This window comes from Lepidochelys kempii, chromosome 4, assembly GCF_965140265.1.
Source record: "Lepidochelys kempii isolate rLepKem1 chromosome 4, rLepKem1.hap2, whole genome shotgun sequence".
In the NCBI taxonomy this organism is placed as follows: domain Eukaryota; kingdom Metazoa; phylum Chordata; order Testudines; family Cheloniidae; genus Lepidochelys; species Lepidochelys kempii.
The window spans coordinates 140,200,807-140,215,096 of record NC_133259.1 but is presented as its reverse complement, the minus strand read 5'-3'; the positions used below and the strand labels follow the sequence as shown (position 1 = coordinate 140,215,096).

General features: G+C 62.6%; 1 protein-coding gene across 4 annotated transcripts in view; it reads right to left on the bottom strand.

Annotated features, from left to right (window-relative positions):
* Nucleotides 1-14,290, bottom strand: part of EBF4 (EBF family member 4) — a 99,754-nt gene that overhangs the window by 33,663 nt on the left and 51,801 nt on the right. For all 4 annotated transcript variants that reach the window (XM_073343083.1, XM_073343080.1, XM_073343082.1 and 1 more), the window contains one exon: nt 2,864-2,945. In XM_073343083.1, the coding sequence (XP_073199184.1) occupies nt 2,864-2,945 (82 nt within the window). The remainder of the gene's footprint in view (nt 1-2,863; nt 2,946-14,290) is intronic.

Below are 14,290 nucleotides of genomic sequence, written 5' to 3'. Positions count from 1 at the left end.
CTGCTGTGATTTTCCAGAGTAAGAACAAAGGGGTGTCCTTCCACATGGCAGAGGATATAAAAGGCCCTGGAAACGGCTCCATTTTGTCTTCAATCCTGCTTCTTACCTCTGGAGGAACCTTGCTACAAATTGAAGCTCTGAACAAAGGACTGAAGGACCCATCCCAGCTGGGGATGTTCTCCAGAGACGGGATTTGAACCTGCAGTTCATTCCATCGCGGCTGAAAGCCTGAACCAAGAACTTTGCCGTTACTGTATGTCATTGATTCCATTTCACCAATTCTAGCTCTCATCTATATTTCTTTCTTTTTATGAATAAACCTTTAGATTTTAGATTCTAAAGGATTGGCCACAGCGTGATTTGTGGGTAAGAACTGATTTGTATATTGACCTGGGTCTGAGGCTTGGTCCTTTGGGATCGAGAGAACCTTTTTACTTTTACTGGGGTATTTGGTTTTCATAACCATTCGTCCCCATAAGGAGCGGTGCTGGTGGGGATACTGGGAAACTGGGGTGTCTAAGGGAATTGCTTGTGTGACTTGTGGTTAGCCAGTGGGGTAAGACCAAAGTCCTCTCTGTCTGGCTGGTTTGGTTTGCCTTGGGGTGCACAGAAACCCCAGTCTGGGGCTGTGACTGCCCCGCTCGAAGCAGTTTTTCCTGAATTGATACTTTCAGTAGTGTGCTGCCAAAGGCCGTTTTGTTACATGAGGGTCAGCGTTCCAGGGGGCGAGGGGGCCAGGCCAGCCCCAGCCCCCAGCCTGGCTGCCAGGTCTGCTCCCTGCCCCCACCCGCTTGCTGGCTCGTCGGGGTGGCGGGCTTGGCTGCTCTCCCAGGAACTGCGGCGCTATGCAAATTGGATGGGTTGTTAATCATGTAAAAATGTCACAATTATCATATCTTTCCGAGAGGCCCTAATGAAGGCGCCGCACTGGGGGTGAGCTGGGGAGCCGGGCCAGAGCCGCCACCTCCGCCTGCCGAGCTGCACCCGCCAGGCACCACGGGGGAGCTGGGCATGGCAGGCCAGAGGAGGCACACGATGCAGGGGGCGGGCAGGGGCAGGGCTGGCCTACCTGGGAGAGATGCAGGGCTGTAGTGCTGCTAATGAGCCCTCGCCCTGTGATACAACGGGGGTCGCTGTGACGAGGGTATGTACCCCTCTGGCTGGGAGAGCCAGCGGGGAACGGTGACCCTACGCACAGTGGGCCCTGGCTCTGCCACTGCACCGCGGGCGACTGTAAGTCACTGAACTGTTCATGCCTCGGTTTCCCCATCTGTGAAATGTGAGAAGTGCAGAAGAATGGAGGACGAGAGATACCAGCGAACACTTTGGGGTTACAGATCCCTGGCTGCCTGACACAGTGCGGGTGGTAGAATGGGAACAGCTGCCCCAGGGTGTCCAATACAATTGCCCGCCCCCGTCCTACAGAATGAACCACAGTACGCCTTGGCCAAAGCCCTGGTCCCTCAAGAACCCAGCTTCCTGGATGCCCCGTTCCTGCAGGCTCGGCCACAGCCACCCGGCACAACGCGGCTCAGTCCGGTGAGCTTGGTAGTGCAGCTGAGGCCTTGGACACAGGGCTCCCAACACCCTGAGGTGGCCCTGGGCTGGCAGGCCCGCCGAGGCCCCCAGGAGCTGGCGATGGTGCCAGGCTGGTTATTCACACAGTCCCCAGTGTCACAATCACTCTGGCACTCCTCAGACGGGACAGGCAGACAGACAGACCCCCCTTCCCCCTGGAGAACGGCCCGCCGGGCACAGCTGCGACTGCCTCTGCCTTCCACGCCACAATGCAGCCCTCCGACCCCACGTAATGCCACGAGCCGCAGAGACAGAGACGTCCCCAAACCACCCCTCCCCCAGACATCTAGGCAGCCCCCAGCTGCTGCACTGAGCCAGCGAGGGGCTAATGGAAGGGGGAAGGTGCCACTTTTCAGCTCCTTCCGTCTGGGCTGGGGTGAGGGGGCAGGTAAGCAGCTCCAAGGAGAGCAACGGTGCCAGAATCCAGCAAGATCAGACCGTGGAGTCACTCTGGGGGGGATTGCTCCTAACTCCCCTAGGCCCCTCAGAAACTCCTACAGCTCTCAGGCGCACAAATGTCAGGGTGCAGGCCCGGGAGCCGTTGCTGTGTGGATCTATTGGTGGGTTTCGTGCTGGCGAGGGGAGCCGACTCCACAGCCCGGAGAGCAGAGGACCCATCTTTCCTAGCCCCACACGTGCCGGCCCTCCAGGGGTCCCCAGAGCAGGCCTGGCTGCAGTCTCTGCAATGAGCGAGGACACAGGCTGCCCGCGCCCCGTGGCCTGGCCACGTCAGACCGCGGGAATCCCCTGGGGGAGTGGGGTTCTCCCCTCGCTGCGGGCAGAGAGGAGGCTGAGATGTGCCCCCCCACACCACCGGTTACTGCCCAGAGACTGGACTGGTCACCCTCAGGGGCCCGGGCTGAGCCAGCCCGTCAGCCGCCCCCCAGGCAACCGGCCGCGGGGAGCAGCCAGGCCACCTGCCCCTGTGAGCCAGGCCTGGCCCAAGTCACGGACCCCCCGCCCAGCCCTCCCAGGGGAGCCGTCTCCACACCCCCAGACCTCCGTGTCAGGAACACCCCGGGGTTGTGCCCTTCCCCGCGAGGCCCGTCCCAGGCTGCTCTCGGAGCTACCTGCTGGGGGGCCCATGGGGCCCATCCCCAGCCCGACGCCCCCTTTCTCCCCACCCAGGGGGTGGCGCAGCGGGACAGCACCAGAGCGGGCAGCGGGGGCCTGGCTGGAGGCCATGACCGAGCCCCCGCTGTTCGTCCCCAGCCCCGGCGCTTGGGGGGTGCTGCAGTCCCGACCTGCCGGGTGGGGGCCCCTGTCCCGGGGGGCGGGGGTTCACCTGGAAGCGGCGCATGTCCCGGGGGTTCCCCGCGTTCTTCAGGCAGTTCTGGTTGCACTTGAGGAAGAACTTGAGGAAAAACCTGAGAGAAAAGGGGAGAAATCCGGATATTTAATGCGTGTGTTGGGGGGGGTCCTGTCCTACTGGTCCCGCAGCCTATGGCTTCACCTCCCAATCCCACCCCCATACATCTCCCATCCCACCACACCTGCCCCATCCCACACGCCCCCAGGGAGATCCGTACCCACTGAGCAGGGGCAGAGCCCATGCCCCCCCGCCCCGAGCCTTGGGTGTCTCCCCACCCGGGCTGTGGGGTGGGGATGTCCCGGGGAGAGTCCCCACGCCGCTGTGAAATGACGGGGACCAGGCCAGTGCCCTTGGGGTGACATGGGGAACCAGCCCCATTCCCAGGGCTCTGGCTTCCTGGTGGGGGCCGGGCAGGCCAGGCGGGATGCCATGCCAGGTCTCTCCTCTGCCCCCCGGGGGGGCAGCAAGCTCGGGTGGCTGGTCCGATGGCGGCGGGTGGGGTGGCGAGGGCTGGCAGACCCATGGCAGGCTGCACGAACCCCCACATGCCCCCCCAACCCCAACGCCAGTCACAGCCATGCCCCCCTGCAGCACCCCCAGCACCCGGCTAGAGCACCCCCACCCCGACTCCCGCGTGCAGACGCCCCCGCCCACCCGCGGCCCATCGGTCCCCACAGACACACATCCAGCTATCTCTGCCGGCGAGCGCCGGGCTGGCCCTTCCAGCGGCTTCTCCCCAGCCGCTCTGGGTATTGACCACCACCTGAGCCCTCCCTGGCTGCAGGCAGCTAATGGGTTTTATTGCTGCAGAGCCGATCAATCAGGGAGCCCGATCAATCAGGGAGCCCAAGCCGCGGGACCCAGGAGTCCTGGGGGGAGGGGAGAGCGGGGATTGATGCCGAGGGCTGTGGGTAGGACGCCCCCCGGAGGAGCAGCCTGGAGAGCAGGGGGTGAGAGCCCCAGGCATGAGAGGGGCTGGGGAGGGTGCAGAGCAGGCTGGGCCAGAGAAGGGGAGAGGAGTCCAGGAGTGTGGGGCAGCCCAGCCCGGCCCCACAGGGAGAAGCTGAGGCAGCAGCAGGGAAGAGCCCCCTGCGGAGGATGGATGAGGAGGGAGCCCCATCCATTCCCAGCAGCAGCAGGGCCCGAGGAAATATTCAGGACGCTTGTACAGGCCCCGTAATCGCCATCATGCCGTCAATTATTAATGGGCCGCAGCAGCACTCGTGCAGGGCTGGCCTAGGAGGAGAAGACCCCGATCCCCACTCACACGCACAGCCGGGCACCCCAATCCCCGCTCACACGCACAGCCGGGAACCCCGATCCCCGCTCACACGCACAGCCGGGAACCCCGATCCCTGCTCACACGCACAGCCGGGCACCCCGATCCCCGCTCACAGGCACAGCCGGGCACCCCGATCCCCGCCCACACGCACAGCCGGACACCCCGATCCCCGCTCACACACACAGCCGGGCACCCCGGGACCGACCCACACGCACAGCCGGGCACCCCGATCCCTGCTCACACACACAGCTGGGCACCCCGGGACCGACCCACACGCACAGCCGGGCACCCCGGGACCAACCCACACGCACAGCCGGGCACCCCGATCCCCACTCACACGCACAGCCGGGCACCCCGATCCCCGCTCACACGCACAGCCGGGCACCCCGATCCCCGCTCACACGCACAGCCGGGCACCCCGATCCCTACCCACACGCACAGCCGGGCACCCCGATCCCCGCTCACACGCACAGCCGGGCACCCCGATCCCCACTCTCACGCACAGCTGGGAACCCCGATCCCTACCCACACGCACAGCCGAGCACCCCGATCCCTACCCACATGCACAGCCGGGCACCCCGATCCCCACTCACAAGCACAGCCGGGCACCCCGATCCCCACTCACACGCACAGCTGGGAACCCCGATCCCTACCCACACACACAGCTGAGCACCCCGATCCCTACTCACTCGCACAGCCGGGCACCCCGGGACCAACCCACACACACAGCTGGGCACCCCAGGACCGACCCACACGCACAGCCAGGCACCCCGGGACCAACCCACACGCATTGGGGCACCCCGATCCCTACCCACACGCACAGCCAGGCACCCCGGGACCGACCCACACACACAGCCAGGCACCCCGATCCCTACCCACTCGCACAGCCGGGCACCCCGGGACCTACCAACAACCAGACACCCCGGAACCTACTGACACCTGGACACCCCAGGACCTACCAATACCCGGACACACCTGGATCTAGCAACAGACCTATACACGCATGCGCGCCCACCTACCAGCCCACACACATCCCGACACACCCCCCTGGCCACCCCAAGGGGCCTAGCAGCACACACCTATACGCAGAGACACCTAGACACACCTGGCCACACGGGGATCTACAAACCCGCACCTACCTGGACAGACCCAAAGATCCACCAACACATGCCGTGTCCAGTCTAGCCGGGGCCCCCCACCCAGCACCGAGCGCCCCCTGAGTTGTCCCCATCGCGAGACCCCTCATCTCCTGGGTGAACGCACCTGCCCTTGGCCAGATCTCCAGCATACGGCCCATTCCCGGGGAAAGCCAGCAGCTGCTGCCCCTCAGCCCCTACCCATGAAAAGCCCCCCTGCCCCGAACATTATTCAGCCCAAGCTCTCTCCCCCCATCAATAGCCCTTAACATGCCCCTCTCCCCCAGGGGCAGGGCACGGAGATGGGCCTTGCAGAATGCCAGGGCGGTCACCAGACAGGGGTGGGGGGCTCAGTTCCCATCTCTACCACAGGGATAATTCTTCCTCCCGCTTCCCCTCTCACTTACCCCGCGGGGGGCTGGGGACACTGGGGTATTCCTAGTGCCTCGTTAGCAGGTGACCCCTCATTAGTGGCTCCAGGGGGCCAGGTTTGTAAGTGACATGTGGAGGGGATCCTTCATCATCCCTGCTCCCTGCTATCACAGCTGGCACCCTCCGGCCCCCCACCATAGTCCCCCCTCCCCAGGGGCACCCCTGCGCCCCAGGGGAGGGGAAAGCTGGGGGGAACCCGCCTAGCTGGCTGCAGGAACCAGGAAAGCGGTGGAAGGATCCTGCAGGAGTAATATACCCTATGTGGGGGGCCCCTTGCTGCACCCCATGGAACTTCACAGCCATGGGGGGGAAGGGGGCGAGAATTTGAATCCCTTGATCAAACTGCCCAGGCCCCTGCCAGGACCGCTCAAGGAGAAGCTCCTCTGCTAGCAGCACAGGGCCTATGAGACGTGGTGGGGCACTTCTGATTCCACCCAGCAGAGGGCAGTGGTGACACATGTACGCTTGCCCGTTTACAGGACTCTCACCCCCATTTTGCAGATGGGGACACTGAGGCAGAGAGTGGGGGAGGGACACACGGCTGAACAAGTCAGGCTTAGAATTTAGGACACTCCTGTCAGCCAGTGCCCCCAAAACCAAACGTACAAGTATCCGGCTGGAGCCTTCCACATCCCACTTACGGGGTGTGTGCCAAGGGGCACGTGCCCTAAATCACGCGCTTGCGACCTCCAGCCCAGGCACACTGAGCCACTGCATGGTCTGACCTGCCTGCCCCGCCTCGGCTGCCCCCACGCCCAGAGCTCTGGCCAGACCCGCACTGTTTTTCTCTCCGGTAAAACAGTTCAGTGCAATTTCCAGGGCTTCCCCCAGAGCCAGGATCTTCCGTTGAGGCCTCTCTAGTCCCTACGGCTTGCTTCAGTCACCTTGCTCCAGGAGCCCACCCACTCCCTGGATCCGCCCCTCCAGGTTCAGGGGCTTCCTGCCAATCTCCCTGCTCCTGGCAGCTCCCCCCTGGCTTTTACACTGGCTTGGTTTGCTGATCAGTCACAGGTGAGTCTGGGCACCTTAAAGAGCCAGCCACCCTGTGACCTAGATCACCCCCTCACAGCCAGCTACACAAACGCACAGTCCCACACAGCCCTGCTCTGTGCCTCGGTTTCCCCTCCCACCCTTTGCCTGCTCTGTTTAGCCTGTGAGCTCTTTGGGGCAGGGTCTGTCTCTCACCATGTGTCTGAGCAGCGCCTGGCCCACCAGGCCCTGATCTCAGTCGAGGCCTCTGAGTGCTTCTGTGGTACAAACCCTGCTCCCCCAATAAATCAATCCACACCCTCCCCTCCACGCCAGGGCACTGCACCCCCACTGCAGACAGCCCCCGGTCACAGCCACTGCTCCGTGGCCACCCCGCTGAGCCAGACACAAGCAGGGAGCAGCCCCTGCACCCGGGGAAGCACGAGGACCCTGGAGCCCCCTGCACACACACGAGGACCAGCCACAGGGCTGGGGCCCAGGACCCCAGCAGCGATTCCTTCCAGACCCTCTCCACTCTCAATGGGTGCGACACTGGGCGCTCGCTCCCGCCTTGGCCCCAGGATACGGGCCTGGGAGGTCTGCTCCGTCTCCAGCCTTTACGGTCGGCTGCGGGGAGTCTGCCCCTACCAGTGCCCGGGGCTGGCGTTAGGAGCCGCTCTGCCGGCACCCGCAGCTGGGAGCGGGAGGGGACGTAAGGCCAGGGCTGGGAGCAGAAGCTTTGCCTGGCTACTCGGGCCGGCTGGAGCGGGGCCAGCTCCCCTCTCGCCTCAGCCGTGACACCATGCAGGTATTAATACAGGGAGTGGACCGAGGGGAGCCCTGTGCGTGTGGGGGGGGGCGTGTGCGTGTGTGGGGGGGGGAGAGGTGTGCGCACATGGGGGTGTGTGCACGAGTTGTGGATCGGGGCTCTGCTCTCGGCCCCCGGGGGTTATCCGTGGCCGGGGCCATGCAAGGCGGGGAGCGCGGCTCCCCCTTTGCAGCGCGGGGGCTGGGAACTCACCGATCAGGACGTGTCTCTGGTGGGCACGTGCACAAGCCTAGCAGCTTCCACGGAGGGAAGGGCCAGGTCTGGGACCCCAGGCCGCTCCCTGCTTCCCCCACTCCACACCGGCAGCCCCAGTGCTTCCGCCTTGGGCTCCCCTGCCTCACTGCTGTGCCCCCCATCCCAGCCCGCAGCCCCCGCTAGCCCAGCCCTGGGCTCCACCGAGCCCCGCCGGTGCCCCTCACTCCCGACCCGCAGCCCCCGCTAGCCCGGCCCTGGGCTCCACCGAGCCCTGCCGGTGCCCCTCGCTCCCGACCCACAGCCCCTGCTAGCCCGGCCCTGGGCTCCCTCCCAGCCCTGCCGGTGCCCCTCGCTCCCGACCCACAGCCCCCGCTAGCCCAGCCCTGGGCTCCCCCCCAGCCCTGCCGGTGCCCCTCGCTCCCGATCCGCAGCCCCCGCTAGCCCGGCCCTGGGCTCCCCCCCAGCCCTGCCGGTGCCCCTCGCTCCCGACCCGCAGCCCCCGCTAGCCCAGCCCTGGGCTCCCCCCAGCCCTGCCGGTGCCCCTCGCTCCCGACCCGCAGCCCCCGCTAGCCCAGCCCTGGGCTCCCCCCCAGCCCTGCCGGTGCCCCTCGCTCCCGATCCGCAGCCCCCGCTAGCCCGGCCCTGGGCTCCCCCCAGCCCTGCCGGTGCCCCTCACTCCCGACCCGCAGCCCCCGCTAGCCCGACCCTGGGCTCCCCCCAGCCCTGCCGGTGCCCCTCGCTCCCGACCCACAGCCCCTGCTAGCCCGGCCCTGGGCTCCCTCCCAGCCCTGCCGGTGCCCCTCACTCCCGACCCACAGCCCTTGCTAGCCCGGCCCTGGGCTCCCCCCCAGCCCTGCCGGTGCCCCTCGCTCCCAACCCACAGCCCCTGCTAGCCCAGCCCGTCTGCCTGCCCCCCCCGCTCTGCTAATGCACCTCAATCCCACCTTGCACCAACCCCAGCTGTTCCCCCACCCCCATCCCATCCCTCCTCCTGCTCCTGCCCCATTTCCGGGAAGGGGGCAGAGCCAGGGCAGAGTTGGGGCCAGGGGCAGAGCAGACTGGGCAGACTGTGGGGACAGGAGGTGAGGAGAGCAAGGGGGATGCGGCCAGGGGACAGTGAGGGATGGTGCATGAAGGGGGGGCTGGCGGAGGGGCAGATGGGGGAAGGGGGGTTAGGAGAAGGCAGCTGATGGGGGGGTGGAGGGGGAGCTGACTCAGCCGAGAGGAGCCGCAGCGGGAAGGAGCCCACTTAGCAGCAGCCCCATTAGCCGCTGATTGAGCAGCAAGTCTGGAGTGCAGGGGAGGGGCAGAGAGGAGCTGGGGTCACTGCGGCTAGCCGGAGAATTGGGGCGTCTCTGGGCCCGGAGGGAACCAAGCGGCGTCAGAGGGGGCAGCAGAGGCCAGGTCACAGCCGTTCCCTGGCCCGGTGCCAGCCCTGTACCCACCCCCACACCCCCCCAGGTACAGGGACCCCTGGGCCTAGTGAGCACCCCAAGCTGGCTGCAGGCTCACATTTGCAGAGGTTGGGGGAACTGGATGGCTCAGGGGATAGGGCCTCTGACCTGAGGGGAATCCAGTCCAGCCCTGGAGGGGACGAGCGTGGGCGGGTGGTCTCAGTTTGGCTCCCAATGGGATGGGCGGCTGCACCTCAAAAACCACTGGTACCTCGTATCGGGGCCCATTGTCAGGGCACATGGAGGGAGCCGGCCCCACCACTGTCCTGGCAGCCCAGTGCCTTTCCCCAGGGCTGGACACAGGGAGAGGGTCTCAGTAAAGTAACCCCCCCACAGGTAACTGACCCCAGCATGATCCCCCTCTTGCTGCGGGCGCCTGCCCCAGGAGCCCTCCCTGGCAGGCTGCTCCCCGGGTGCCCAATCCTCTCTGTCCAGTGTCCGGCCCACCCACCTTGCCGTAGCCATTCCTGCCAGGCCTGGGCTCCATGTCTAGTTGGAGGCTGGTATCTAGCGGAGTGCCCCAAGGGTTGGTCCTGGGGCTGGTTTTGTTCAATATCTTCATTAATGATCTGGAGGATGGTGTGGATTGCGCCCTCAGCAAGTTTGCGGACGACACTAAACTGGGAGGAGTGGTAGATACAGTCGAGGGTAGGGATAGGATACAGAGGGACCTAGACAAATTGGAGGATTGGGCCAAAAGAAATCTGATGAGGTTCAACAAGGACAAGTGCAGAGTCCTGCACTTAGGATGGAAGAATCCCATGCACCGCTACGGACTAGGGATCTAGTGGCTAGGCAGCAGTTCTGCAGAGAAGGACCTAGGGGTGACAGTGGACGAGAAGATGGATATGAGTCAGCAGTGTGCCCTTGTTGCCAAGAAGGCCAATGGCATTTTGGGGTGTATAAGTAGGGGCATTGCCAGCAGATTGAGGGACATGATCGTCCCCCTCTATTCGACATTGGTGAGGCCTCATCTGGAGTACTGTGTCCAGTTTTGGGCCCCACACTACAAGAAGGATGTGGAGAAATTGGAGAGAGTCCAGCGAAGGGCAACAAAAATGATTAGGGGTCTGGAACACACGACTTATGAGGAGAGGCTGAGGGAATTGGGATAGTTTAGTCTGTGGAAGAGAAGAATGAGGGGGGATTTGATAGCTGATTTAACTACCTGAAAGGTGGATCCAGAGAGGATGGATGTAGACTGTTCTCAGTGATAGAAGATGACAGGACAAGGAGTAATGGTCTCAAGTTGCAGTGGGGGAGGTTTAGGTTGGATACTAGGAAAATCTTTTTCACTAGGAGGGTGGTGAAACACTGGAATGCGTTACCTAGGGAGGTGGTGGAATCTCCTTCCTTAGAAGTTTTTAAGGTCAGGCTTGACAAAGCTCTGGCTGGGATGATTTAGTTGGAGATTGATCCTGCTCTGGGCAGGGGGTTGGACTAGATGACCTCCAGAGGTCCCTTCCAACTCTGATATTCTATGATTCTATGGGTGCGCGGTGAGGAGCCCGGCGCCGGGAGCCATTAGCTCAGGGCTCCAGCAGGCCGGGGTGCTCTGGGCAGGGAAAGGGAGAGCCGGCCGGCGGCCACAGGAGTGGGGTCTGTCGGGCTGTGAATGGAGGATGGCACCTGGGACATGGCAGAGTAGACAGGACACAGTCAGGGAGGATGAACCCACCTGCAGTGGCCCCAGGAGCTGAAGGAGAAGGGACCACACAGGTCTTTCCCAGCCCTATTCCCTGTCATTCTGCCAGCTCCTTCCCCGAGATCTCACCAGCTGCCCCTCTGCCCCCAAAGCAAACGCAGTCAGTTCTCCAAGGCCTCGCTACCCCCAGTATTCTCCCCACGTCTGTGCCAAAGCCCCGCAGCCCCCTCGGATGGCTACGCTCCCACGAAGGATCACTGGGGGGCTGGGGGCGAGGGACACTCCAGGGTATCACCGCTAATGTGGACGATGACGGGAAAGGTAGGAACCTGCCCCAAGGGAACAACTCCAGGTCATCAGCCGGCCTCCAGCTCTCCCCAACTCTCCTCTCGGGGAAGCAAGATCCAAAGAGGGGCTGGACTTTCCCATGGATAACAAGAACATCCCAAGTGATTCCCAACTAACCCCCCAAGTTCCAGAAGGGATATTACACCTCCTGCTTCAGGGCCTCGGCCAACCTTAGCTACTCGAGCTCTGCATGTACTCAAGTGCGATGGATTCACGTCGGCAGGGCCTGCGGAAATCCACCCGAGGGTGCTTCAGGAACTAGGTGAAGCAATCTCAGAGCCGTTGGAGATGGTCTTCGAGCACTCAGGCTGGACGGGTGAGGTCCCAGAGAACTGGAGAAGGGCAAACATTGAACCAGTCTCTACAAAGGGGGACAAAGAGAACTGGGGCATTACAGACTAACTTTGATACATGGAAAGATACTGGAACAAATTATTGAACAATCAGGAATAGCCAGTATGGATTTGTCAAGAACAAATCATGCCAAACCAGCCAAATTTCCTTCTTTGGCAGGGTTACTGGGTTAGTGGATCGGGGGGACCAGAAGACATGATAGAACTTGATTTTAGTCCTTTTGACACAGTCCCACGGTACAGTCTCCTAGAAAATTAGGGAAATGTGGTCTCGATTGGATGACTGTAAAGTGGGTGCCCAGCTGGATGAACGAGGAGCTATCAATGGTTTGCTGTCAGACTGGGAGGTCACAGCTAGTGGGGTCCTCAGGGCTCAGCTCTGCGCGTGCCACTAATCAGTGTATTCATTAATGACTTGGGCAATGGAGTAGAGAGTCTGTGCATAAGCTCTGTGGCCGACGCCAAGCTGGGAGGGTTACAAGCACTTTGGAGGACAGGATGAGGATTTAAAAGGACCCTGACAAATTAGAGAACTGGTCTGAAATCAACAAGGTGAAATACTATTAAGACGAGCACACAGGTACTTCAGTGTGGAAGGGAAAAGCAAACTGGGGGCTCGCTGGCGAGGCGGCAGACGGCTGACAAGCCTCTGGGGGCTGTCGTGGATCACAAATTGACTAAGAGCCACCAATGGGATGCAGTCCCCCAAAAGGGCCAATATTCCGGGCTGTATGCACAGGAGCGCCGTATGTAAGACACGGAAGATGATTGTCCGGCCCTACTCAGCACTGGTGAAGCCCCAGCTGGAGCACTGTGGCCAGTTCTGGGTGCCACACTTAGGAAAGAGGAGGATGAATTGGAGACTCCAGAGAAAAGCAACAAAACCGAGAAAAGGTTCCGAAAACCTGACCTGAGAGGGAAGGTTAAAAGTTTAGTCTGGAGGAAAGACGCCTAAAGGGGACCTGATAACAGCTGTGCAGGGCTGTTATAAAGGGGACGGGGATCCACTGTTCTCTGTGTCCACTGGAGGCAGGACGAGAAGTAACTGGCTTAACCTGCAGCCAGGGAGATTTAGGTCAGATATTGGGAAAAGCTGTCGAACTCTCAGGGGAGTGAAGCTCTGGACCAGGCTTCCCTGGGGGTTGTGGGATCCCTGTCACCGGAGGTGTTTAGGAACAGGTTGGACAAACCCCTGTCAGGGCTGGTCTAGGTGTACCTGGCCCTGCCTCTGCACGGGGGGCTGGGCTAGATAACCTCTCGAGGTCCCTTCCAGCCCGTCCTGTCTACGAGTCTATGAATGCAGGGGGCAGATTATCCCACATCTGCTACTGTGAGGCTCCTGCACCTTCCCCTGCAACGTCTGCTGCTGCCCCCAGCCCCAGCCAGGACCCCAGACACAGGGGTGTGGTTACAGGCCCAGAGCCACCCTCCCTGCCCTGTGCTCCATGGCTCAGAGCTCGCTGGGGATGGACGGAGCCCCTGCGGCAGAGCGGACAGGAGGGGACAGGAAACAGCAGGCAGCCAGGAGCAGGACTCCATCACCAGCACTTTAATACAGTCCCCCTCTCTACACACTGCACCCTACGGCCCCCGCCCTCCCCGCACACCGACACCCTGCCCTCCCACGCCCCACCTACATCGCTCCCCACAAACCCAGCACTCCCGTACCCCCATCGCATGCACACCATCCCTGCCAGACCCCACGTCTGGGCCGTGGGCACGTCCCCGACCCCGGGGCCTGCCGGATTCCCCGTGGGCGCGCTATGCAGATGACAGCGCTTGCAGACACCTGCAGTTGTTACTATTTGTCGAGTGTGCTCAGTGCTGGACGGAGCACGGAGAGAGGCAGTCTCTGCCGTGAGCAGCGTCCCACCAACACCCTGCGTGCCCCCACAACGGAGCATGGCAGCTTTCTATGGGGCCATCCCAGCGGGGGCTGGCAGAGACGCTTGTGTCTCATCACTGGGGCCTCCGCATACCTGGCTTCAGGTCTGCAGCAGGTTCCAGGCAGCCGTGCCTCACCCCGACTCCATTCAACACGCTCCAGTCATCTTGCTGGTCCATGGCTCCTACCATATCACTCCCCTCTACTCCTCTACACTGATCCCAAAGCCCAGGGCGTCACCCTTTCCCCCACTGCGACCCCCCCGGTTAGCCACGATCGAGCCCCCCCATTTAGCCAGCTGGGAAGGGCAGGGTGGCAAGGACCCCAACACCTGTTCTCAACCTCCCTCAGTGTGGGGAGCCCTGGGCTGAGACCCCCAGCTGCTGTGATAATGGCAGGGCAGCATAGCCGCAGGGATCCTGGCACGTGGGGGCTGCCAGTCCCTATCTAGTATGTTTAAAACCCCCACACCCCCACTCTGAAATGCCTTGGAACCACCAAGCCGTGCACACGGTATCCAACATGAGCTCCTCGCTCCCTTGTATCCCCCCATCCACCTGGATCCTCCTGTGGGTTCTTGGTCTGTGGGCAGGGACTCTCTCTTTGCCCTGTCTGTCCAGCGCCTGGCGCAGTGGGGCCCTGCTCTGGGACTGGGGCTCCTAGGTGCTACCACTGTACAAAGAATAATTAATCAGCAGCAGATAGACCTGCAGGCTCATTACCATGACCCCACCTACCCTCCCTTCCCCATCGCTTTATGGTTTGTAACACCGCCTCCCCACCCCGCACTGAGTGTTGCTGGGGGGGAACAGCCCTGGTGAGGATGGAGGAAAGGCCCCTTAGGCTACGCAGCAGGTGTTGGGGCGGGAAGG